At 31.4% G+C, this 9,854-nt stretch overlaps 1 protein-coding gene across 1 annotated transcript in view; it reads right to left on the bottom strand.

Moving 5' to 3' along the window:
- Positions 1-4,239: 4,239 nt before the first annotated feature.
- The window catches only part of LOC149258542 (uncharacterized), a 398,534-nt gene continuing 392,919 nt past the window's right edge, over positions 4,240-9,854 (bottom strand). The window contains exon 6 of the mRNA XM_089371974.1: positions 4,240-4,412. Within this exon, the coding sequence (XP_089228100.1) occupies positions 4,334-4,412 (79 nt within the window). The 3' untranslated portion in view covers positions 4,240-4,333. The remainder of the gene's footprint in view (positions 4,413-9,854) is intronic.

The following is a 9,854-nucleotide window of genomic DNA, read 5'->3' as shown; positions in this document are numbered from 1 at the left end:
GGTAATGATGGGATAATTTAGAGCATCTCTCCTTTTCATTTCTTTAATGGAACTATCCCACCTATGGTTACTAGCCACTAGGGCATCTTCACATATATAATTAATATGGTTAGTAAAATAGGAAATTGTCTCTTGCTAACTTATAGCAAAAATATAGGATTTTGTAGGAGGTTGAAGTATGGCATGATGTAGCAAAAAGACAACCTGATGATTGAGGTACTCACTTCATACCCATAGGTTGCAATTCTATTGGTTCTACTTAGCAACATGTTTCCTTGTGAATTCACCTTGTACCACACTGAAGAATATTTAGGGTCTAAAGTTAAAGTTTGATATCAATACTTTCAAACCAGTTGTAGAGCTCCATTTTCTACCATGACCAAGTGTAAATTGTTAGTCCTCTTAGGAACAATCAGGAACCCTCTCTTTCATTTGCTTGGTCTCTTCTAATTTTGGATGAGTCCAGTTCATCAACTCGCTACTCACAAATTTTATTTCTTCCTAATGCATGGGGATTTTTTGCATTATGCATCTCTTCTGGTTTGTTTTATCGTTTGTCCCACTCACTTTTATGGATGTCATATTAGGGCTTATGCTACTGCATTTGCTTTGCAGTCTTCCAATTTGATTCTTTCTTTAAGATATATGTTCTTTCAGTCATCTTCCTCCTCATTTTTTGAATGATGTTCTTTGGTGTGGACAATACAATGAGTTATGACTAAGACATCTCATGAATTGATAACCCTCCATTATTGCTCCCAACTTACTCAACATTAGCAATCACGACTACTAAAATCATTTACATAGGAAGTAATCACTAGTGTCTTGTGTGCTTTTGAAATTAAATTCAAGAAACTTTTATTCTCCCAATTAGTATTTGTAGGTAGAGGATGCAAAGGTGGTCGATATTTAACATATGGTTGAACCCCCTTGTCTAACAATAATTTGCACAAAAGGGAAGGTATTGTACAAATAAAACTATTGTTTTTTTTTTTTTTTTTCTAGTTAAGACTAACCTAAGTACCCACGGGGATTTGAACCGGTGACCTATCGCAAGGAGTGCCTTAACAGCGCACCCATTCACCGTCAATCCAAAGCCCCGTGGCCACAAATAAAACTATTGTTGAAATCATCATGAAATATTATTTAATGAACAGAGTTCGTACTCAGCTAAATATTTAGAATATTTGGAATATAAGAATGTCCATCATAGAAAAAATAATATTTATATATATAATAATATTGAATGTACAAGAGATATGATATGAGATTATATGAGATGTTTACAAATGAGGGCCATGTTTATATACTAGGCAAGGTGCCGCTTCATGTATAGACATGTCTCAACCAATAGACATGTCCTTTCATAATTTATCAATTTATACTTATTAATTACTATTTATATTATATATTTATGTTTGTAACATTTCCTTCCCCTTTAGAAAATATTTTTCCTTAAAGCTTATTGATGAAAAGGTTTGATATCTTTTTCTTTCTCGACTGTTTTCTTGTCTAGGAATTGTCATTTTTGAGGATACAAGATGATATGAACTTTTGAGTGTGGTACAAAATTGTCAAATTGTAATGAACATAATTGTCGCTCTGATACCAATGTAATGAACAAAGCTCGTACTCAATGGAATATTCAAAATATATAGAATATTAGAATGTCCATCATAGAACAAGTGATATTTATATATATGAATAATATATATACAAGAGATAAAATATGAGATGTTTACAAATGAGGGCCATGCTTATATACTAGGCAAGGTTCCCCTTCACAAATATACATGTCTCAATCAATAGACATGTCCTTTCATAACTTATTATTTTATACTTATAATTATTTTTTATTATATATTTATGTTTGTTACACTTATCTTGTCAATTGCTACTCTTTCTTCAAGTGTTTGTTATTCACTATATTCATTGCAAAATTTTCCCACCCTCTCATACAAATTTGTTCCACCCCTATTAATGATCTTTAACATTAAATTTTGATCATCATCGAATCTATTCATTCGTAGGTTAGTTAATGTATTAATGATTTCTTGAAGGATGGCCTCCAAGAATCTCAATTGGTTTCTATAAGGAAGAGTTATATTACTTCTCCCAATGTTAGTTGATTTCGTCATGTGTACTTGATTTTACACTCTCACCACTCACAAATATCCTCCAAACTCAACATTTGTGTGTTCATGATCGCTCAATCCTAAGTCGAAAAACTAGAATTAAAGTTGTAATATAACAAATTGTAAATTAGTTACCAGTATCATCCCATTAGAGAAATAGATTATAGTATACAAACTACAATACACACATACAAATAAATAAGAGAAAGGAGAACATAACAATATGTATTGATAAACCAACAATATGCACTTTATTGATATACCATAAGCACTATAATATCTTTCTTCATTCTCCAATCTCTATTAAATTTATTACATATTTATATTCATGTTTTAGTTACAAGGTACTTGTAATTGTATAGCTACCTTAGTTGGTCAACTTGATTGCATAGTTGACTGACTTACATTTCTGACTAGATAGTTGATTGTATTCCAACTAAGGTCAATTTTCAAGTCTTGACAATGTAAGTCGTCCCCTCTAATAGTTATAAAGAAGAGAAAGGAGAGGAAAGTGAATCCCAATTCAACAGATTGCACAATTCCATGGATATTCTTCAATGGTGTGCCAGTGAGGATTTGGGTCAATGAAAGTAGGTGGAGAAATATATCTATCCAAAGAAAATGGATCACATTTGCATGTAGATTGGGCATAGGACCAAATAATAAGATGGAATTTAGGGTAATGGAGATATTTCTTATGATAACACAGGATCATAGAGTTCCCAACATGAAAATATTTAGGTACTCACAACATTTTATTTAGTGGTTGAATGAAGAAGTTGTAGTCATAAATATAGAACTAAATAAATTTCTATAAGTACCATTAGTGAGGAAGAGTATTTTACTAAACTTTCCTTTCGCACACTTATGGAGAAAATAATCAGTTGGTATATATTATTTCCAAATAAGTAATGGAGTTGAACTTTGGAATTCTAAGGACTATGGTAAATGAAGATGGATCTATGACCCTATCATTACTAAGAAGTATATTTCAATGGTCCCCAATTGGATTAAATGTCTTTTTTTTTAGAAGGTACCTAAAAGCCTTCCCCATCCTTCAACTATTGGTAGATTTGTTGCTTAGGTGAAAAGTTGATTTGCATCTTTTATTGTGTGTATTGAGACTCATCTATGAGAAAATACTTAAAATATTTCATCACATGACTTGTGGTAGTTCATGTATATTCCATATGCACATATGGTGTAGGAAAATGGGATATCGACTATTGACATATTTAACATAATCCCAAAGGTAACCTTTCTCTTTTAGTGAGAGAAAGAACATGCAACACTTTTCTTTGGGGATATATATATATATATATATATATATATATATATATATATATATATATATATATATATATATATATATATATATATATATATATATATATATATATATATATATATATAAAAGGAATGTTTTTCCATATTTGTAGATGGATTCTTTAGTTAAAAACTAGTGAACCTCCCTTGAGGGATTTAAACCAGGCAATATGACATGGTGACACAAAACTACAATAACCAATTGAGTTAACTCATCAGGCTTAGTTAATATATATTAACTAAGCCTGATGAGTTAACTCAATTGGTTATTGTAGTTTTGTGTCACCATGTCATATTGCCTGGTTTAAATCCCTCAAGGGAGGCTCACTAGTTTTTAACTAAGAAATCCATCTACGAGCATGGGAAAGCATTCCTTGAGCTTCCTCACAATATTTTCCTTGGAAGAAAACACACAGGGACATTCGCGCACACACACATGCACACGCATATTTACATGTGTGAGAACAACTAAATTAAACTAATTACTTAAGAAATGTAATGATAGCATATACTCATTTTTCACACCATTTTCTTTTTTATCCTTATAGCATAGTTTATTTTACTCCAATTAACATATATAATTATATTATTTCATTTTTTTTTCAAAAAATAGGTTACAAATAAGGGGTGTTCAATCTAAACTCTAAAAATATTATGAAGGTTAAGAAAATGAGAAAATCTTTGGTATTATCATAAAAATGATAATAAGCCAATAATATTAAGTGTTAAAAGCATCTATATTGTTATTACTTTAAAATTTGCTTAACATATACTGCTAAAGAAATATAATTTTAACATGTCAAAGAATTCCAATTCTCTAATACTTTTTTGTTAATTTCAAATATCACAAGTTACACATGAATTGTGTCATTTCAACCTTGAATACTTGGACACCACACAAAGCCTCTTTTAGGTTCGTTATATTTCCCATTGAACATTATCCAACAATGCCTGCACGCAAAACTCAAACTTTAGTAACTTACTACATATTTATCAACTTGGCTTAAATAAAATCTTTATATAGAAATTACTGTGATTGTTTAATTGCCTATGTTTCTTTATAATATTTAGTTTCTAGCATAATTTAGAGTGAAAATGGTTATCTAAATGATTTCCTAAGGCATCAACATTCTAAGTAGTAGTATAGAGTAAATATATTGACTTATATATTAAGTTCTCCTCTCAATTAATATATTATTCTAAAAATAGTTTGTTTTTATATGTTCATCTTTTTAGTTTAAAATATAGCTTATAAGAGCATTATGTTAGAAGTACACACATCTTAATTGTAAATCCTATAGTTATGGAGATGTAGTGATTTTTTACAAGTTAGTTGATCTACAAAACCATAAGATAGATTTTAAAAGTTACAATAATTTGTATAATTTTATGTTTTATATATATATATGTTCAAGTAGCATTTGTATTGGTTATGTTACCCCTCACATTGTATAAAACCCTATTATATGCTTGAAAACCCTTGTTAAGTAGGTTGCATTTGGAGCGTATTGATCCTAGATTTATTTCATCATTATAGATGTATTCACATTGAGGATAATCATATACGTAATATTCATCATAGATTTTAGATGCTTTTGGTATTTTTTTTAATTTAGTGCTGGCAAGGGTGTCACACATTAATTATGTCTACTCTCCTATACTTTTCTCCCTTGTGACACTTCATCTATTGACCATTTTGTGGGTATTAAGGCACATTACTTAGAGTAGTTCACTTATATATCAATTTATGTATTATCCCTAATAAAAGTTTTGGAGGTTATTCCATCTTGGTATCACCTATGTTTGAGTGTCTTAGATAAAGGCGGGTTATTGCATAAATTTATGGATCCTTAATCATATGATTATGGATAATTTTTGGAGTGTTCCTCACATACACATGTTTTCAATTTTATTTATCCCTCTCAAAGGCTAGATTTCAAACGGTATATCATGATTTCAACCTTGATGGATTCTATTGTTCATGTGGACACTCCTTGTACATGATTTTGTATTGATATGGATGACTAGTAATTTTAGACTTGCTCCCTTGGTTTCCATTTTTGGTGCATATTTTGAGGTGAGGCCATAACATGTTTCTTATCTGGCTAGATTCATTGTTACATGAATATAAAAACTATTTTTAGGTTGATGCATGTGGTTGTTACACATCATTTTGTCACCATTAGGAAAATGACCACCAATCTAGATCTCTCTCTATCCGATGAAGTGTTTCAAGTATTCCCCTGCAATGTTATAAGCAAAACAATCTCAAAGACAAAAATAATCCTGGATTAGATTTCTCAAAAACCTAATTTTAAGCATTTACACAGTTTCCTAGCCAGAATATAGACAACCATAGTTTTCACCATTATGGACTTCACAAATCTGCACTATGTCTTCCATTATGAACTACGCAAATCTCTTGATGTAAGTAAAAATAAAAAGTGATTTCTAGAAGCCTTGATGGAGGAATATTTCCCAACTGAAAGCCTCAAGCTTCTATAGACTTGGGCCTCATCCCTTTATTCATGCAGAAAACTTCCTCCCTTTTTGAAACCCTAATCCCTCCTTTTGGGGATCTCATCCCTTGAGAAGAGGATCTCAAACCTCCTCCTATTGGCCTATAAATTCAACAAAGACCAGAGGGATAGGGAGCAATTTTGAATGTAAACTTATGTTGTTAGAATAGGGCTGGAAATATTGTCACCTAAGGGGAGGATTGGAGACCATTGAGAGGAGCTTATGTCATCAAGGCTAAGGTTGTATTGTTCCTTATTATTCAATATTAATACAAAAGAGTGTTTCTTTCCCACTGTATTATTCAATGAAGATGATGTATTGTATGTTTAATTCTATTTTTCCAGCGATAATGATATTAGGTACTAGTTTCCTTGATCACTAGTACGAGGTTTATTGAGTCATTTATCTATCATATCCCTTTGATCCTTTGTTGTTATTATGTTTGCAGGTCTAGATTCTGAGCATTGAGGAACTCCATCAAACTATAGCGGGGATCTTCATTAAGAATTTCGTTTGAAAGGTATGGATTTTATGTGTCAGTACTTTTGCTTATGATTCAACAGCAATGAACTTAGGGAAAGATTTACTAGTTTGTTTTTTTGTTACTAGAATCAACCATTGAATCTAGGGAGATTTCTCTTGTCCACAAGAGTGATTTTTCTGCATAACAATGGTTTCACACTAGTACATGGTTGTTGAATCCTCCATTTATGGATATAAATTATATCAATTGGTTTGATATCTTTGGCGCCTTGGAAATTGAATTGGTTGAGCCTTGTAAAGCACACCTTAACATTTTTTATTATTTTTGACATATATTTTGACTCCCAAGGTATTTGAATCCCTAATGATTGGGAGCAATTCACCTATGGTTGTTCTCTTGCAAATATTTTCAAGAATATTGGAGGGATATCACTCATGAAAATATCACACATATCATTTAAATGTGTTATCTTGGTCTCACACCTTAGACTAGGGAAATGTCATGCTTCACGAGGACATGCCGCATGGTTGTCCCTTATTCTTCATTTTCTTATCGATACTTCAACATTTCATTAGTAATTAGTTATGAGATATTGGTTTTTTATGTTTTTCCTATGAGAAATATTGGATATACATGTTGGATATTATTATTTTAGTTTGGAGAGTTTTGAGTTGAAACACTATATAAGAGAGGCTCCCTCTAATTGTGATGGTTATACAATGTATGGTATTTTTTTTGTGACCTACTATTGAATATCTCATTAAAGTATTTGCAAATTTAAGGGATTCATTCTTATTAATCTGAGGCATATCTTTGGAATCAATCAGGGTAAATGTTGATGTTGAAAACTACTTGCAAAAGGATTTGTTCCAAGGGTCATATATGAAGAATTATTCTATTCTATTAGAAGGAATTAGGTGTGTGATTTCTCTATTAATCTCTTTGTTGTTTTGTTTATGAATGTGTTAATATTGCATTTATCATATTCGAGGGTTGTTGCATAATTTATACTTCATAGTAAAGTATACCATCGAAAACAAGTCTAAGAATTGTACCTTTTAAAAGGCCATACAAGGAAAATTTTCAATTGATTAATAACAAATTAGACTCCTAGTTGTAGCATGTTATTGTAACACTTAATTTTCCCTCTTTTATTATAAAAAAAAAAACCTATAAGATTGGCCTCTTAACCCCATATGCCCTAAATTGATTTTGGTATTACGCCATACTTTCAATCACCTCTAAAAGCACCAAAATTCATATTGTGTTTTTTATTTGTATAAATATGAAATTTACTTCAAGAAAAATCAAAAATAAAATATGTTCCGAGTCCAAAATCCTTTCATGTTGTTGTCACATATTGGACTTAGTTTCCTTACGAATTCCCCTTTGTGCTAGAAAACAAGAATAAAGAGAGTGAAGGTGCTAAGGATGTTGCATTGGGTAGCCCTTCTTCCTTACCCTTAGGGTCCCACTTAAATCTAGCACCTTGTCACTTTAAGTAAGGAATTTTGGTCATAATATTTTGGAACCTTTTGTTGGGGAAAATATCCATTTGTTGGGTGTTTGAAGTTGTGCTTCACGACATTTGATGAGTAAACATAAAATTGAATTAAATAACTCATTTGCTAGCTTCAAATAAACAAAATCTAATCAAGAAACATGTTACAATAAGAACATATCAAAGAATTGTTCCTTAGTTTTTTGAACCAAAAGTATTTAATCAAAGATGAGAGAACAAGTTAAATCAAGCATCACATAATTCAAGAGATTTAGATTTTTGATTGTATTGAAGGTATAAGAGATTGGTTTTCAAATTCTACAAATCAAAAAATATTTTAAAGCACCATGTTTTCCCCATTGTTAGATGACATTTATAAGCCTTTAGATCCCTCTTAAATCGTTAGAGCCCTTCATGACATTCCAAGAAAGGCCATTAATAGTCTCCCTATTTTCCAAGGAAATAATGTAGTTTATGTTGTGGATCATTTGGCCAAGTTTAGAAGTGTGATTTTTAGAACAAGGGAGCTAAACATTTGGATGTCACAATGAATTTTTTGCATTTTGTGCAAAAGATGATGCAGTTTAATGGTTCAAGGGTTTGATAGATAACAATTTTAATGCATGGAATTCCCTTGAGAATTTTTTCCTAGAAATATAGGCAGAACATAAAGATAATAGATATGCATTCACTACCTTGGGTAATATCAAGAATAATAAAAATGGAATGGTTGAGTAGTTTAACTAACGTTTAATCAAAATGTGCAAAGGCTACATATTGATATTAAACCTCTTGCACAAAAACCTAGAAATATTATTTGGGATCTTTTGAAGGTGATATTGGCTTCTTGTTGAGAGAGGAAATTTAGTAGATATATTCCCAAATACTATAAAAACATTAATAGAAGTTCTAAGATGCATGGAATCTCTTTCAAAAAAACCAAATATTGTTGTGCAAATTAGAACGATGTGCCAAAAAAGGGCACAACAAAACTAGAATCCACCATGAGGAAATGGTGGATGGGCTAGGAACCAAACGTATTCAAGAACAAAGAATCTCGATTCATGTACGTCTCACTAAAAAGGTTGTTTATGAAGTATTATTATGGTGTATTACTTGTCACGATACTCACGATGATATATCATGCCTAGCAACTAGAGAAACAAGAAGATAGGCTAGAGAAGTGGATGATGAAGATCCACATGATTTTGATAACATGAAATATGCAGGAGAATGGATTCATTTACAGTAGAGAGGGAAATTCTTATTTAGTTTCTATGGAGGAAATGAACCAAATAAGTGGTTAAAGTGTAGAAAATAAAATAATCAAAAGGATGTTTGGTGAGAATCCCACTCAATAAGAAATAAGGAAGAAAATCATGGTTAAGAAATGGGTTACTTATCAAAGGAGAATTCAAGAGACTCTATAGAATCCAAAAGCATGGAAGCAAGTCTCTTAGAGAGCACTTGTGAACAAACAACTCATCCAAGCATATGGACCTACCAAAGAAGCATCATCATAAAGGACACTTGCAGGTGCAATTTTAAATTTGAACATGGATTTAACAAGCATGGTATCTAAAGGAATGTTTCTATCCCTTTTTTTGAATTAGAAAAGGTCTTGTTGTGACCCTGGAGATAGTTCCTGACTATGGGGAAACTAGTGTCCAAGACATCTAAAAGATTGATGAAAACTTTAAAATATGTGGCCAAAGGGATACACCATGAGAACTTGCAATGAGTGATCTAATTCTGAAACTTATCCTTAAAACAAAATTGGCCAAGATAAATGAGGGTTGCAGGGCTTAGGGTTTCAAGAAATGATTAGAAGCAAATGAAGAAAACAAGTCTTAATCACTAAGGCACTTACGAATCTCAGTTTTTGTCT

Source organism: Pinus tabuliformis, chromosome 6 (genome assembly GCF_031772625.1).
Source record: "Pinus tabuliformis cultivar Carrire ecotype Pingquan chromosome 6, CPIR1, whole genome shotgun sequence".
NCBI classification, from domain to species: domain Eukaryota; kingdom Viridiplantae; phylum Streptophyta; class Pinopsida; order Pinales; family Pinaceae; genus Pinus; species Pinus tabuliformis.
The sequence above is the reverse complement of the archived record's forward strand: the minus strand, read 5'-3'. Positions and strand labels throughout refer to the sequence as shown.